The following is a 17,951-nucleotide window of genomic DNA, read 5'->3' as shown; positions in this document are numbered from 1 at the left end:
CCTTGGGGAAAATTGCTGAAATGGGTGATAAACGCTCAGTGTGTATGCACCCTCCCTTCATCGTTGTCCATACAAGCTGCCCAGTGTGTATTGACCTTTATGCTGCTGTCACCCACAGCTTTTTCAAATTTGTTATTTGGAAAACCTATTGAAGTCTAAACATGGACCTATAAACGTCTGTATATTTTTAAGTATCTCTGCTTTAAAAAAAAAACTGTTGTGTAGTACCCTATGTATAGGGCCCTAAAACTGTTGCAGGGCATGCTGGGATGTGTAGTTCAACAACAGCTGGACGGCCAAAGGTCCCTCATCCCTTCCATAGAGTTACGAGTGTTGCCATGTTGTCAGGACGCAATGCTGAGACTTGACTTGAATTCTGCCTTTTTCTTGCTTCACTTCTTATCAAAGTGAAGACATAAAGTTGAAATTTATTGATGTCTTAGCCACTGGAGTGGTGGATAGAAAAACCTTTGCCCTCTGACACTACAGTGCATCGGCCTAGTGCCAATGGACGGGTCCCAATGTGCAAGCATGATACAGTATCTAGTGTTCCCCCTAGGAATTTTTGGGGGCAGGGCGCCGCTGTATGGGATGGGGGCGGACCGGGCCCGCCGACGTCATCGTTGTAGGCGAGCCCGGGCCGCCGCGTCACCAAAGGAGGCGTGCCCGGGCCGCCGCGTCACCAAAGGAGGCGTGCCCGGGCCGCCGCGTCACCAAAGGAGGCGTGCCCGGGCTTCCTCCGTCGTACAAGGGGGCGGACCTGGCCCCGCAGAAGTCTGTGAGCTGCCGGGGAAGCCTAGCGCCGCCGAGATTGCGGTGCCTGGAGCTTCCCCGGTCACAACTGCTGCTGGAGGGGCAGGGCGCATTTTGACCTTTAGAAATCGGGCAGGGCGCAGCGCCCCGCTAAAACAGCCTAGCGGGAACACTAGTATCTTTAAAAAAACATAAAGTATGATCTCACCCACAGGTGTCTGCCAATGGTACACATATCAGCAGGTAATCCAGTTTATGTCTGAAAAAATGATGAAGCACAAAAGTGAGTTTAACGTTTAGTAGGAAGTGCTACCCAAATATTGTTGACCTAAAACTGTACGGTACTGCGTTATTAACACACGAGTTGCAGAGACTGGAGTTCCTTTATGGTAAATGTTTGAATGCATGTTATTTATGTAATTGTACTTGGGGGTATTTAATTGTTTTATAGGTGGAGCTATTTAATGAGCGCATGGTGAAGCAGTTCAATTGGACGTTGTATTGGGAGAAATTTACTAAGATGCGAGTTATATTTCAGATAATATCTAATTGGTTGCCCATAGCAACATCTATGTTCAAGAAGGTGCTAAATAAATAAGTAGTAGATTCTGATTGGTTGCTCATAGCAACATCCCATGTGAAATAGAACTCCCGTCTTAGTAAATTTCCCCCATAGTGGTAAAGTCCATTTAGCCTTCGTGATAGCCCTTGGATAGGGTTTGGAAGACTGCTGATTGCATAGCGTAGATTTCTGCCTTGTAGAACTGTAGTGTAAAATGAGATGGTTATTTAATAAAGCAATTACATGTTGGCACAATGGCTGCTGTACGTGTGCAGCTTGCTCTTCTTATCAATAAGGGTCTCTGGCCCTTATTCTGGTTCACTTGCAAAGGCAAATTATTTCACAAATGGACAAAACCCTGTGCTCTGCAGGGGGGCTTATGTAACATATGCAGAGAGAGTTAGATTTGGGTGAGTTTCTGTGCAGGGTAAATACTGGCTGCCTTAATTTTAAACTGCAATATAGATCTCACTTTGAAGTAAAACCGCACCCAAATCTAACTCTCTCTGCACATGTTACATCTGCCCCACCTGCAGTGCACATGGTTTTGTCCATTTGAGAAGGAATTTGCCTTTGTAATGTACAGGTAAAGCATTAATAAGTGATACTTACAGGACTTTTATATTTTACTTATGCATTCAGACAAGAAATAGCTTGTGCTTCCAAGAGCCAATGGTTCTCAAAATAATGATTTTCTGGCTTAGAGAACTGCACTGTCGGTACTTGCATTACTAACTGCCCTGCAGTGTTTCTGGTGATGTTACTGACCCTGTGGTATTATTAGTGATTAAGGACCGTGCAATCCTTTCCTCCTAATATACATATACTAGGTGATTCATCGCGCCCTACGGGCGCTCTTCACACCGTCGTAAGGGGCTGCGCCCCCTTAATTTGTGAACGTTTGTATATGAGAAATATGGTTAGAATTGTATGAAAGATGCCCTGTATTGCAACTTAGGTGTCCGCGAATCGCGGGAGGGGGGGTCGCGGAGGGTGCCGCGAATCGCGGGAGGGGGGGGGTCGCGGAGGGTGCCGCGAATTGCAGGAGGGGGGTTGTGGGGGGGTGGATGCTGCGAATCGCGGGAGGGGAGGGATTGCAGAGAATCGCGGGAGGGGGGTCGCGGGGTGGGTTGCCGCAAATCGCAGGAGGGGGGGTTACAGGGGCGGGGGTTGCGGCGAATCATGGTAGGGGGGGTCCCGGGGGGTGTGCCGTGAATCACGGGAGGGGGGGTCACGGGGTGGGGTGCCGAGAATCGCGGGGGGGTGTGTGTGTGCCGTGAATCGCGGGAGTGGGGGTTGCGGGGGGGGGCGGGGGGGTGTGACGCGAATCGCCACAAGAAAAAATCAACACAGAAAGGTCAACACATGTAAATGTTGACATAAGTGTGGCACTTCATTGGTGTCCATGTCGACACATGAGAATGAATATGAAAATATTCAAAAAATGAAAAAAAAAACTTCAAAAACTCATATCAACCTTTTTCATTGTCGACCATAGCCATGTCAGTGTTTTCCATGTGCAATTTAATTCTGGAGCTGCCGCGAATTGCGGGAGGGGGGGGTCGCGGGGTTGGGTGCCGCGAATCGCTGGAGGGCGGGGTTCACAGGGGTTCCGGGGGGGGGGGTTGCCGCGAATTGCGGGAGGTGGGGGGTCACGGGGGGTGCCGCGAATCGCGGGAGGGGGGGTTGCGGGGGGGGGGCGGGGGGGGTGTGACGCGAATCGCCACAAGAAAAAATCAACACAGAAAGGTCAACACATGTAAATGTTGACATAAGTGTGCCACTTCATTGGTGTCCATGTTGACACATGAGAATGAATATGAAAACATTCAAAAAATGAAATAAATCTTCAAAAACTCATGTCAACCTTTTTCATTGTCGACCATAGCCGTGCCAGTGTTTTGCATGTGCCATTTAATCCTGGGGCTGCCGCGAATCGCGGGGGGTGCCGCGAATCGTGGGAGAGCGGGGTTCATGGGGGTTCCGGTGGGGGGTTACCGCGAATTGCGGGAGGGGGGGGGTTGCGGGGGGGTGCCGCGAATCGCCGGAGGGGGGGTTGCGGGGGGTGTGACGCGAATCGCCACAAGAAAAAAATCAACACAGAAAAGGTCAACACATGTAAATGTTGACATAAGTGTGGCACTTCATTGGTGTCCATGTCGACACATGATAATGAATATGAAAATATTCAAAAAATGACAAAAAAAATTCAAAAACTCATGTCAACCTTTTTCATTGTCGACCATAGCCATATCAGTGTTTTCCATGTGCAATTTAATTCTGGAGCTGCCGCGAATCACATGGGGGTGCCGCGAATTGCGGGAGGGGGGGTCGCGGGGGTGGGTGCCGCGAATCGCGGGAGGGCGGGGTTCATGGGGGTTCCGGTGGGGGGTTACCGCGAATTGCGGGAGGGGGGAGGGGGCGCCGGGGGGGTGCCGGGGTGCCGCGAATCACCGGAGGGGGGGTTGCGGGGGGTGTGACGCGAATCGCCACAAGAAAAAAATCAACACAGAAAAGGTCAACACATGTAAATGTTGACATAAGTGTGGCACTTCATTGGTGTCCATGTCGACACATGATAATGAATATGAAAATATTCAAAAAATGACAAAAAAACTTCAAAAACTCATGTCAACCTTTTTCATTGTCGACCATAGCCATGTCAGTGTTTTCCATGTGCAATTTAATTCTGGAGCTGCCGCGAATCACATGGGGGTGCCGCGAATTGCGGGAGGGGGGGTCGCGGGGGTGGGTGCCGCGAATCGCGGGAGGGCGGGGTTCACAGGGGTTCCGGTGGGGGGTTGCCGCGAATTGCGGGAGATGGGGGGTCACCGGGGGTGCCGCGAATCGTGGGAGGGAGGGTTGCGGGGGGTGTGACGCGAATCGCCACAAGAAAAAATCAACACAGAAAGGTCAACACATGTAAATGTTGACATAAGTGTGCCACTTCATTGGTGTCCATGTCGACACATGACAATGAATATGAAAAAATTAAAAAACTCATGTCAACCTTTTTCATTGTCGACCATAGCCATGTCAGTGTTTTGCATGTGCCATTTAATCCTGGGGCTGCTGCGAATTGCGGGGGGGGGGTGCCGCGAATAGCGGGAGGGGGGTCGCAGGGGGGGTTCTTTTTGCCGCGAATCGCGGGAGGGAGGTCGCGGGGGGGGGGTGTTTTTTCCGCGAATCGGGGGGGGGGGTGTCACGGGGGAGGGTTTGCCGCGATTCGCGGGAGGGGGGGGTCGCGGGGTGGTGGTTATGCCGCGAATTGCGGGAGGGGTCGTGGGGGGGTTCTTTTTGCAGCAAATCGCGGGAGGGGGGGTCGCGGGGGTGTTTTTGCTGCGAATCGCGGTAGGGGGGGTCGCGGGGGAGCGGGTGTTTTTGCCTCGAATCGCGGGAGGGGGGGGGGCGCAGGTTTTGCCGCAAATCGCGGGAGGGGGGCGCTCACCTGGTGGCTGTGGAGTAGCAGTGCTGGGCAACATGGGAAGGCAGTGGGTGTCTGGCACTGTCTGTGGGCTCACTGGGCTGGTTCTCTGTCACATACCTCCCAACATGACCCTCTCCAGGAGGGACACAATGCTCTGTTTCTAGACTTCCCCTTAATGTATGATTGCCATCACCTGTTTTAAACAGGTTAATTTCTCAGAAAGGTGTTCAGCACAGATGAAGGCAATCACACATTAAGAGGAAAGTCCAGGAACAGAGCGTTATAGACACAGACACCCACTTTGAGTGACAGATGTAGCCAAATATATAGGAGATAAGTTCAAATCACACTGTTCACGTATTGGTGAATAGAGCTAACCTCTGCATGCTATTTTCAGCTCCATCACATATGTTCTTTAAGTTTGCCATTTACTTTATATTTACTTTATTGCAAGCAATGCATTTAACATTATATTTATATCCTTTGTGCCCTATGATAACCATTCATATGACAGAATTACTTTTTTCTTTTCTCCTGAGGGTAGAGCCTGGAGCTCGCAATAGACGTGAGTTGCAGCAACAGGTTACAGACTTCTCTTAATGCATTTTGTGTCTAAAGAAGCAGGCGGTATTCCTAATTGGGATATTCTTGTGTATGTTTTGCTGGCTCAAATACATCTAACTAAGTCTTCTTCAATAAGAATAAAAACTTTATTTCCACATGAAAAAGCTTCGTTTTTCATCCCTCGGCATCATGGGGATTCAGCTTTTGTGTTCCTGTTATGCTCATGTTCATTCATTTCCACACACATCTATTTCTCCATTACTAATACTGAATTTTTTTTCTCTTTAGATTCCCCTAAACATGGACAATCAAGTCCCGGAATTTCTGAGCCCCAAAGAAGAAATAATCTACTGGAGAGATCTGTCAAAGACTTATAAACAGAGGTATGTCTCTATGTATTCTCTGCAACGCTATGTATATATGGGTGCATTATCTGCATGATGTAGCTTAACCAGCACTGGTAAGGTTATTGATCCCTAAAACGAGGGTACAGTAGGACACACGAGCTTTCAGAGTAGTTCTGGACATGATGAAAGCGGCATGTTATAATGCATCCATAAGTGGCACACTTGCTTCTAGTTGATTGTGTTACAGTGCTGTCATCAGGGTTTGAGCCACCTGGTTGGATGCTGCTGTACTATATCAGCAGTGGCCAAAGGCCAGTGCTCTTTCTCCATTCATCATCCCGATCACAAACCTCTGAACTGGTACCCAGGGCTGGATAGGGTGTTTTGAGCAGTGAAATGGCAGATTTTCTGCAGCAGAATGCTTATATCAGAAAGAATCATGAATATATGTTTCAGTATGTACTTATAACCTATATCCGAAGATATAGTTATGGCCTGTAAAACATCACACTTCTGGGCTATGAGTTAAAGAAGTAACTATTGTTAGCAGTTTCCACAGTTGTTCAATGTTCTATTTAGACCATAATTGTTCAAGTGTTTAATATTTTTATAAGCTCTATGTTTAATTCTTAGTTACCAGGAAGCCCGTGACGAGCTGGTGGAGTTTCAGGAAGGGAGCAGAGAGTTGGAGGCCGAGCTGGAGACTCAGCTGGTGCAGGCAGAACAGAGGAACAGAGAATTGCTATCTGACAACCAAAGACTTAAACTCGAGTCGGAAACTTTAAAGGTATGAACTTGACTTTTGACTGCTATTATCATTGTTTTTGCGCTTGCTGAACTAAAACATTTTTGGGGTACTTTCCCGCTCAATAGGAGAAGCTTGAACATCAGTACTCACAGAGCTACAAACAGGTCTCTCTCTTGGAGGATGAGCTGGGCCGAGCTAGGAGTATCAAAGACCAGCTCCACAAGTATGTGAGGGAGCTTGAACAGGCCAACGATGACTTGGAAAGAGCCAAACGGTGAGTTGCACTCTGTTGTTCTGATCTGTATCAAGAGTGAGCATCATCGATTGGTAAACATTTATAGTAATATTAATTCAACGTACATTTGATATTTAGATGGTTTGAATAAAACTCCCTCAGTAACTCCTCTTTCCTCTGGATGATGGGTCATAAATACTCTTGGATGGAGATCTGGAAAACAAACTGTTGGTAAAGGGTAGGCTGAGGCCATATTTGAAAACCGCTGCTTTAAGATATACACTGATGTTACAAAAGTCATGGGATAATGGATATAAAGTAATGATAGGTGGTGCCAGAGTACTATGACATCTTTGAAATGCCCAGACCTACCTCAATTGTAATCTGACATCTTGTGAGTCAGTTTGAATAATGGCTATGCTGCTCATGGCAAGGCAATGGGAGTTATTCGATTTCAAACGGGGCATGACAGTGGGTACCCGACAGATGGGACATTCCATTTCCAAAGTTGTGTGGACATACAACATGCCCCCATCTAGGATGTCTGCTGTGTATAGGAATACCTCATGGAAGGCATTACCATCCACAGTGGACAGCGTAGTGGCTGGCACTGTGCTTAATGATCATGACCAGCTGTGTCCTGGCAGAATTGTTCAACGTAACAAACCAGTAACACTGGCTTGAGTAAAGTCCACATTCAAAAGGTACCAACAGGTCAGTGCGGTGTTCTGATATATGCCCTGTTAACAGTACAACCCAGCGCCTCACCTGCGCTTGTGAATTATGGCAAAATGTTCTGATGTGTTTTGGTTCCAGTTATTTTGGGCTGGTTGTGGGATCTGAGTGTGACAGACCCCCAGAGGCCAAGGACACCAGTTGTCAACAAGGCACTGTGCAGGCTGGTGTTGTCTCCATAATGGTGTGGGGAGTGAACGTGTGGCATGGATTGGGGCTACTGGTCTGCCCGAATATGATCTGTGCATGGTTCTGTAAAACTCGACTGGCTGGACCTGGTCTCTTTATTTAGCAATTTTTGATTTGAATAATCACACCCTATTACATTTTCACTTGATATATTCTATGAGAACATCTGGATGTGATTTTTGAATGTGCTTTTTTTATTTTTTTAAAAAGTCAAAATGTGCCAATTTTACCGCAATTCGCACCATATTCCATAATGATTTTTGGGAAACATGCCAATTCACCTGTTTTAACCCTAAAAAATTGCACATATGCAAAAATTGCACCCTGTTACATTTCGTTCAGTCTCTTGGTGGTACTCACTGGTGGTAGTCAAGATTCCTATACGTGGTAGATTCATTATTTGCTGATTGTACCATAGTTGAATCACAACCTAATACAGTAATTGGATCTGTTCATCTGAATTTGTATACTAACTTATTTACCATATTTTATTGGCGGTCATACTGAATTTACTGTAGGATGTAGAGATTTGGGTGAGTTATTTTGTTTCTGTGCAGGGAAATACTGGCTGCTTTATTTTTACACTGCAGTATAGATCTCACTTTGAAGTAAAACCCCACCCAAATCTAATTCTCTCTGCACAGTTTACATCTGCCCCCTTGCCCCCCCTGCAGTGCACATGGTTTTGTACATCTAAGCAGGATTTTGTCAGAAAGAGAGTGAAATAGAATAAGGCCCTTAGGCCGGTTTCACACACTCCGGCTCCTGCCGGACGGTAAAATCCCGCACGGCCAGGGAGCCGTGCCGCACACAGTAGTTTATCATGGAATGGATGGCCACAGCCCGGCAGCCTTCCCTTCCAGTGGCGGGATCCGGTTGCAGCCGTGCGGCCGGGCCGTGGCCGTCCCGTGTGAATGGACACAATAGTGTCCATTCACAACTAATGTGTGCGGCACGGCTCCCTGGCCGTGCGGGATTTCACCGTCCGGCAGGAGCCGGAGTGTGTGAAACCGGCCTTAGTGTATTACTGTTTATTTCTGTTGCATAGCTGCGGAATAGGCTGGCCCATATAAATAAATGTTAATAAAGAAATGTCACGTATATGCCCTTCCACCTATTCAGTACAAATATTTCTATGGTTATTGTACCTTACATGTAGAAGTACTCTTTGTGCAGTGCTTGTGTGACCTGAAAGAAGTTAATGATTCTTGTAAATAAGACTAGTGCAGATAAAGGTGTGTTAATGTATATATGGTTTAGTGTTGCATAGTGATCATTAACACCTTATTTGTGGATTCCTAATAGCAGTGCCATTCATAACAGCCCTTATGCTGCATGTGGGGAGTTACTATAAGTAGCTGTCTTCATATTTAGGGCTCTCTTACACAAGAGATAAGACTTGGAAACTTGTGCTGTTATCATGCTTTAACCAAATGATGCAATTACATTATGCAAAGCTGAATCACATCTGAATACCGAAAAGAGGGAACACATTTGGCGGATTTGCACAAGAAACCTTTGTATTTATCCCCAATAGGAACACAAATGATAAATGATGGCGTTAAATGCATTGTGAACACACTGTTAATATTGCTGAAGGTTGTCACCTCCTCCTCTTAATTATTGTGCAGCACTGCCTCTTTCCTATATCTCCAACTGTCTCTACTATCTCTTCCTGGATGTCCCTTCACTTCCTTAAACTTATCGACTGAGCTTCCTCTCTAATGTACCATGTCCACCTATCCAGTTCAAGCATCTTAAGGTGCCCACACACTAGAAAGATCTGCAATCTTTAGATGTGCACATAAATTAGCTTTGAAATCTTTTTTTCTGTCCTGGACAAAAGATTTCAGGCAAGCGCACATCTTTACCAAAGATTTTTCTTAAGATCCCGTAAGATTTAGCAAAAGACTCACGGGAGCGCGCATCGGAGCGAAATCGTCAGTTTTTTGACCAATTATCGGTAAGCATCGGACGATATATCGTCCGATTTCAAAAAAATTGTTCTAGTGTGTGGGCACCTTTTTAGATGGGAGCTCTATTGAAGATGGAATGTTGCCCATAGCAACCAATTGGATTCTGCTTATTTATTTAGTACCTTCTAGAAGATAATAGAATCTGATTCTATGGGCAACATCCCATCTTCAATAGAACACCCATCTTAGTAAATGTACCCCTCTATCTCTTTAATCAGGCTCTTTAAGACACACTTCCTATTGAAACTGCCTGTTACATACCGACTTCTACCCTTTCTACCTCTGTCTAAACCAGGCATGTCCAACGTTGGCCCTCCAGATGTTTTGAAACTACACATCCCAGCATGCTTTGCAATAGTTTTAGTATTCTCTAATAACAAAAGTGTGGCAAAGCATGCTGGGATGTGTAGTTTCACAACATCTGGAGGGCCAACGTTGGACATGCCTGGTCTAAACCTTCCCTAGAATGTCATCTCTCAAAAGTAGACCTGTCTTGTGCTCTCTTATGGTGTGTACGCACTGTGCAATTTTGTCTATCTATCTATATATCTATATCTATATATATATATATCTATATATATATATATATATATATATATATATATATATATATATATATATATATATATATATATATATATATATATATATATATATATATATTCCAGAAAGTTCCGCACCTATCACCAAAGAGTCACCACGGCGGTGCTCACTCCAAGGATAAATATCCAGACAATAAAGAGCAAAAAGAAGAGGGCACTCACCAATCGTTGAATGTAGTTTGAAGAGAATTTTTTTTATTAATGCTTACATGACAGGGCTAACGTTTCGGTCTTACACAGACCTTTGTCAAAGCCAAGCAGTATAGAGAGCAGGTCCTTCTCTCTATACTTCTTGTCTTTGACAAAGGTCTGTGTAAGACCGAAACGTTAGCCCTGTCATGTAAGCATTAATAAAATTTTTCTCTTCAAACTACATTCAACGATTGGTGAGTGCCCTCTTCTTTTTGATATCTATCTATCTATCTATCTATCTATCTATCTATCTATCTATCTATCTATCTATCTATCCAAATAGACTACAGGAAAATCTATTTTGAATGTGGCCTGTAGAATGTATTTGGCCTAGGGCCAAATAGAAAGATAGTCAAAATCGCAAGTGCAGTTAGCCAGAGTCGCATGGTCAAAATTGGCCATTAGCCTGAATTGCACCGTGTGTACACAGACTACTTTTTACTCCATGCTCCTTTTAATGGCACCTTACCCCAGGTCTCTGTCACCCTAATAAATGCTTCAGTGTCGTGTCTCCATTTATTGCTAGCCGCTGCGGAAGCGTTGTGGTGCCATATAAATAAACATATACTTACTGGAGATTTTTCAGATACTGTGTGAAATCTGTTACTAAGAGGTAAATGTTTCCCCAGCAAGCTCTAGCGCTATCTCTATCTCTCTTAAGGCCCCCATACACTAGCCAATTTTGGTCAGATTTCAGCCAGATCAGTCGGATCTGGCCGAAATCGGACCAAAATCGGCTAGTTTTGATGTCCCCTCAGATCCGATGCACGGTCCCGTGCGCATCGGATCTGCGTCGGGTGGTCGGACCTGCTGCACGTCCGACCACCCGACTTGGGACCTAGTGGGGCGGCGCAGGGGGGGCTGGGGACGCTGCGGGGGACACAGGCGGCATAGAGCCGGGCAGGGGGAGCCGCGAGCTGTCAGTACTGAATAAAAAAAAAAAGCCCATACAATGAATGGGCAGCCTGTGATTGGCTGAGCGCTCTCTCAGCCAGTCAGCAATTGGCTGAGAGAGTGCTCAGCCAATCACAGGCTGCCCATTCATTGTATAGGCTTTTTTTTCTAGCACTGACAGCTCCCGGCTCCCTCTGCCCGGCTCTATGCCGCCTGTGTCCCCCGCAGCGTCCCCAGCCCCCCCTGCTCCCACCAGCAGCCCTGCTCTGTAGCCCCCCCCCCCCCCCCCCTCCCCTGCTCCCCGGGTTTTTTACATGTGATAAATCGAGACGATTTATCACATGTAAAAAATGGCACATCAAGTGCCAATCTAATCAAGCTCCCCCGGGGAGCAGCCGGGGAAGCTCAGGGGGAAGTCGGGGGCGACTTGTCCTAAGGACAAGTCGCCCTAGTGTATGGGGGCCATTAGAGGCTGTATTTAGATAGGTGAAACCAGTTTTCTGATAGACAATGTGTGGGTTGACATAGAAATTAGATAGGGAGAGCTCGAATTTCTGTGTTTGCTGTATATTGGTGGCCAGGAAATCAACTTGGAGCTGCTGTTCTGATTTATTTAAGTGGGTACTGTGTTGTTACAAAGTATTATCTGTCTTACTATCTGTGTTATCTTTTTATTAGTTAATGTGTAGGCTGACGCAAGAAAATGGTCGACACATTAAAAGGTTGACATGAGCTTTTGGGGTATTTTTTCTTCACTCTTTTGGGTGTTTCTTCATACAATCCACATGGATGCCGATTGGCAACAGTAAAGTGAAGCACCTGGCAAGAAGTGTGGCCAGCGAAGCGTTCTAATAAATGGGGGTCCTTGTGCTCAGGTGTCGCCAGAAAAGTGAATAAACTCATGTAGACCTTTTTCTTTGTCTTTTTTTTCCCTTTTGCTTGTGTCAATCTTTTTTCAATATTGCCCTCGTGCATGTAGACCTTTTGGTGCCAGCCAGACATTGTTGACCTAATATACCACACCCGAGAAATGTGAGGTAGTTTGCTCTTAAGTTACATTTTGTGTTTACCTATAAACAAGGGGGACATTTACTGAGATGGGAGCTCTATTTTAGAAGGATTGTTGCTCTAGACAACGAAGCAGATGCTATTCATTATTTTCTAGAAGGTGCTAAATAAATAAGTAGATTGATTGGTTGCCCATAGCAACATCCCATGTGAAATAGAACGCCCATCTTTGTAAACTTCCCCCAATGAGTCAATGAACACCATCTAGCCAGACTGCTTTACATGACTGGAAGAGGGCTGTGGTGTTCCTCTTACCACAGTATATGGCAGTAATGTCATTGTATGGCACACAGCACATTGTGTGCAATGTCATTAATAATCTCAGAAACTGAGGACAGACTTTAATCCTGAGATGTCAGATTTCAAGGTTATGGCCAGCAATAGACAGATTAAGTAACAACTCTGCCTATTGTATAGCACTGTCTGAAGGTGTAAACTGATATAAATACCTTTTACCCACCTTTTATGCAGGGCCACAATCGTGTCTTTGGAAGACTTTGAGCAAAGGTTGAATCAAGCGATTGAAAGAAACGCTTTCTTAGAGAGTGAACTTGATGAAAAGGAGTCTTTGATGGTGTCTGTACAGAGATTAAAGGATGAGGCACGAGGTATTCTTGTACTGTGAATCATAATAACCCTTTTCTCATTGTGGACAAAATGTTTTTGTTTTTTTTGTATGTATGTTATCCTTTTCCTGCACACACCCAACTATTCGTATGTTACCAGAGCTTGGTGTGTTACCTGACCTTGTTATTAAATATAGGGAGTCTATTTAAAGGGAAATATTATACAGGTCGAGTATCCCGTATCCGAATATCCGTTATCCGAATTATTCCGAAATACGGACATTCCAGAAAGTGAAAAAAAATTTTTTTTTTGCTAAAAACTCACTGGGGACATATGTAACAGCATCACTGGGGACATGATATGTAACTGGCACTATATATGTGCAAGACAATGATTGCTTGGCATTCAAATTCAGTGCTGAGATAGTACACACATTTTGTTTCACGTTTTGAAACCTTGTTTTTTGAACAATTAAAATATGTTTGTGTGTATTTTATGTGGTAATAAAATATATTTGTGTGTATATTATGTGTTTATACAGCATAAATGCAAGATACTTCAAAATACATCATTGAAATATTAAAATATTCCGAAATACGGAATAATCCGTTATCCAAAATTCTCCTGGTCCCGAGCATTTTGGATACGGGATACTCAACCTGTACACAAACGAAGTGGCTAACTATAACTGGGTTATTTTCCTTTTCCTGTTTTTATTAGTACTATAAATAACATAATTTGCCATGCTATCTCCAGACACGCTAGTGTCCTTATTGCTTGTCTTCTGTGGGAAGCATAGATTTGATAACATTTACTTTTAATAATGCCAATATAAATCTTGTTTATGCTGGTGCTTGAGCTGTGAGATTCCAAATATTATGTGTGTTAGATGTGTACTAAATGTGCCTCGGGAATGAGCAGGAACCACGGCTATCCAGTCAGTACAGGTCTCCGGTCCTGTCTGTACATAATGCCACTGCTTGATCTATGGACTAATGCAGTATTTCCCCAATCCAATCCTCGTGTTCCTAGAACAGCTGGGATTGTATATATGTATCTCCTGCCAACTGGCAGTTCCAGGAAATTTCTCTTACACTGGTCCTGCCATTCCAGAATGGAATAAGCAGTGAAGCCACTCCCATTTTATTCTGGCAGCCTTTGTGTGCTTTTAGGGACTGCAACTATTGTAGTGCCTACATCCAGTGTTTCATGCACACATTTTTATTACCTTGCCACTAGACGATTTGGAGCTGGCACTGAGGCAAAGGGGCTTGGTTATGCCAAAAAATTAAAAGGGCAATGGTTTCCTAGTGGAAGCATTGCCCTTTTTAAATATCAAAAGTGCCAGGTTTAAGAGCCATATGCTTAACCCTTTCAGTGCCTCAAAATAGGTGTGAAATTACCAACCAAACATTTTATTCATCATAATGACCTGTCATGCATGTCAGGTCCATAAATATTGGAACACAATTCTCAAATTTTGGGCTCTATAAACCACAACAATGGCTTTGTAATTAACCAAACAATATGTGCTTTAACTGCAGACTTTCAGCTTTAAATTGAGGGTATTAACATCCAAATCCGGGCGAACAGCGTAGGAATTGCAACGATCTCTATATGTGCCTCCCACTTTTTAAGGGACCAAAAGTAATGGGACAATCGACTCAAAAGCTATTTCATGGACAGGTGTGAGCTATTCCCTTGTTATTTCATCATCAGTCTAGCAGGTAAAAGGTCTGGAGTTGATTCCAGGTGTGACATTTGCATTTGGAATCTGTTGCTGTCGACTCTCCATATAGCTGTTACTATCAGTGAAGCAAGCCATCATCAGCCTGAAAAATAAAATAAACCCATCAGAGAGATGGCAAAAACATTAGGTGTGGCCAAATCAACGGTTTGGAACATTTAAAAAAAAGAAAGAATGCACCGACCTGCTCAGCAACACCAAAAGACCCAGAAGACCACAGAAAATATCTGTGGTGGATGAAAGAAGAATTATTTCCCTGGTGAAGGGTTTTTTTTTTCTTCACCAGGGAACAGTTGGCCAGATCAATAACAATAACCAGGAAATAGGTGTATATGTGTCAACAATCAAGAGAAGACTTCACAAGAGTGAATATAGAGCAGGGGTCCTCAAACTATTTTTTTGCTCTGGGACACCATCAAATAATAAAAATAATGACAGGACATTAGCAAGTTACTGCAGAAGGTCATGACATGACGTGTAGTTGGCAGACAGCACATACATAGCAGCATTGTGGAGGCACAAAATGTGAGGAGTCTAAAATAACAGACAATCGCTGACTGAGATTAGAAAAGTCAGCAGCCTGATGGTCAGAAATATCGAGTCGCGACCCCATGCTGAGAAGGTCAGTTTGAGAATCACTGATATAGAGGGTTCACCAAAAGATGTAAACCATTGGTGAGCCTCAAAAACAGGAAGACCAGTTTAGAGTTTGCCAAATCACAACATCTAAAAAAGCCTTTACAGTTCTGGAACAACATCTTATGGACAGATGAGACAAAGATAGCAAAGGCAAATAAGTGGAATGTTATGCAATGGCCAAGTCCATCATCTGACCTGAATCCGATTTGAGCATGTATTTCACTTGATCAAGACAAAACTGAAGGGAAAATGCCCCAAGAACAAACAGGAACTGAAGACATTTGCAGTAAAGGCCTGGCAGAGCATCACCAGGGATGAAACCCAGCATCTGGTGATGTCTATGCACTCCAGACTTCAGGTTGTAATTGACTGCAAAAGATTTGCAACAACGTATTAAAGTGAAAGCTTGATTTGGGATTGTTTAGTTTGTTCCATTACTTTTGGACCCTTAAAAAGTAGGAGGCACATATAGAAACCGTTGTAATTCCTACGCCGCTCACCTGATTTGGATGTAAATACACTCAAGATAAAGCACATCAGTTCATTTCAAATCCATTGTGGTGATGTACAGAGTCTCCAAGTGCCGCTTCTTTCTACTCCTTTTTGTCTATATATCTCGATCTCTTTTTTTTTTTTTTTTTACACAACATTTTTAATTGAATTTATATAACCAAAATGAGCAATGCTGGCATTTAAGCAGATATTTTGCACTTCTCACAGCCTGAAAAACATCAGTTAAGATCTGATTTGCTGGTAAATTTCTGCACTTTATCTCTCTTCAAGGCATAGTAGATAAAGCCCTTAATCTGTAGGTCACCTGTGCGTAATGAAAGAGATTATTTTGGGGTATGTGTTGACCAAATTTGGCTAACCCCAGTCTACAGTGATAATGTTGCTGCAAAAAGCTAATAAAAGGTTCCTCCACTAATGTAGTACTTTTGGAAGATATTCATTTACAGAATTCACTCTCCATGGGGTAAATTTACTAAAGCTTCTAAAAAAAAGTTGATGCGCATACCAACCAATCAGATTCTGTATAATTTGCTAGCATGCAATAGAGAAATTTATAGATAGAATCTGATTGGTTGCTATGTACAACATCTCTTCATTTTTAGAAGCGTTAATAAATTCACCCACAAAAGTGTATCACCTCTTTTATATCCATTAAATGTATGTAGGGTTACATGTATAGAGAGCAGAATTGCAGTTCCTCTTTTTATCTCTCGGCAAATGTGATCATGTGTTTTTAAGTAATTTAAGAGGTATACCTGGAGTTTCTGTGGTGTGCGTTTTGTCTGGTCTTATAGCTTATTGAACATCCCACCCTTGCATGCATTATGTGATTACAAAAGACCAAAAAGAATGTAGGCAACCTCCTAATTTGGTTGTTTCAATACAGTATAGTTCATTATTTTGACCTCAATTTTTATTTCTAGAAAAATGTTAACACGCGGCTCTTACATTATAAAACAGTTTCCAAAAGTATGATTGTATGAAATGTTTCAGGGTAAAGACTTTGTTTTGTTAATCATTTGTGTTTTGTGGTAGATTTAAGGCAGGAATTGGCAGTGCGAGAGAGGCAAACGGATGGAACAAGAAAATCCGCCCCTAGCTCACCGACATTAGACTGTGAGAAGACCGATTCCGCCGTCCAAGCCTCACTCTCTTTACCTGCCACTCCTGTGGGCAAATTCCCAGACAACAGTTTTACCTCTATGAAAGGTACCTTTTCCACACTCAACTCATTTATTTATCTTCATTTTTAATGACCCTGTGTTAAAAACAAAATCAATAATGCATGGGAATGGGAGCAGATGCATAAAGAAAAGAAAAATAAGTGGGAGCGTTCAGTATGATTTACCGGCAATCACTTGGCCGACACCTATACTGGCAGGGTGTAAATACTGATATTCAATATCCCGACAGGTTCACAATACCGACAGTTGAAATGCCGACACTCAGTATGCCAAACATGTTAAAATGCTGACAGTTGTAATGTCGACATGCACACTGTGTACTTGCTGCACTCGGCACACCATTATATTCTCCCTCTATGCCCACTGGGATGGTAAAGTACGAACAAGTCGGTTTTTGTGAACAAAATCATGAAAAACAGTATTCTTATTTGTATCAATATTTTGACTTTTGCCATTTTGGTTCGTCTGTGTTTTTTGTAACAGTGGGTGTTTAGATTGTCCGTATTTTGATGTTGGTATTTCGGTTGTCCTGTTCTGTACCTGTCTGTTTTTTGTCTGTTGGGGTTTGGTTGTGGTTGTGGGACACTGTCATCTGTCCATCGGCAAATGAACTACATACAGAATGGTAATACAATGTTGCATTAGTACACAGACGCTTGTACAGGAAATATAAACCTCTTTAAATACCAATGTAACTTGGTATGGGAAGAATTGGGGTAGGGGTAGCAGTGTATGTAAGGAAAAAATATATAAATACTTCCTTAATACAATGTATTGAAGAAAAAACTGCAGCTCTTTGGGTGACTGCAGAAACACAGGACAGAGCGATCTTCATATTGGGGTAATCTACAGACCACAAAGTCAGAAACTGGAACTCCACAAGAACCTACTGGAGGACATCACCAAAATGTCCTAAAAAGGAGAGCTAATAATCATGGGAGTTTAATCTTCCTGATGTAAACTGAAAGGTGTGCTTTGCTAGTTCCACTAGAGGTAGGGATACATTTAT

General features: G+C 43.7%; 1 protein-coding gene across 4 annotated transcripts in view; it reads left to right on the top strand.

Annotated features, from left to right (window-relative positions):
* NDEL1 (nudE neurodevelopment protein 1 like 1) overlaps positions 1 to 17,951 on the top strand; it is a 49,580-nt gene that overhangs the window by 17,066 nt on the left and 14,563 nt on the right. For all 4 annotated transcript variants that reach the window (XM_083148423.1, XM_083148422.1, XM_083148424.1 and 1 more), the window contains exons 2-6: positions 5,595 to 5,689; positions 6,287 to 6,440; positions 6,527 to 6,675; positions 12,764 to 12,900; positions 16,794 to 16,967. In XM_083148423.1, the coding sequence (XP_083004549.1) occupies positions 5,595 to 5,689; positions 6,287 to 6,440; positions 6,527 to 6,675; positions 12,764 to 12,900; positions 16,794 to 16,967 (709 nt within the window). The remainder of the gene's footprint in view (positions 1 to 5,594; positions 5,690 to 6,286; positions 6,441 to 6,526; positions 6,676 to 12,763; positions 12,901 to 16,793; positions 16,968 to 17,951) is intronic.

The sequence above is a fragment of the Crinia signifera genome, chromosome 6 (genome assembly GCF_055691185.1).
Source record: "Crinia signifera chromosome 6, ASM5569118v1, whole genome shotgun sequence".
NCBI classification, from domain to species: domain Eukaryota; kingdom Metazoa; phylum Chordata; class Amphibia; order Anura; family Myobatrachidae; genus Crinia; species Crinia signifera.
This window is presented reverse-complemented; position numbering and strand designations above follow the sequence as displayed.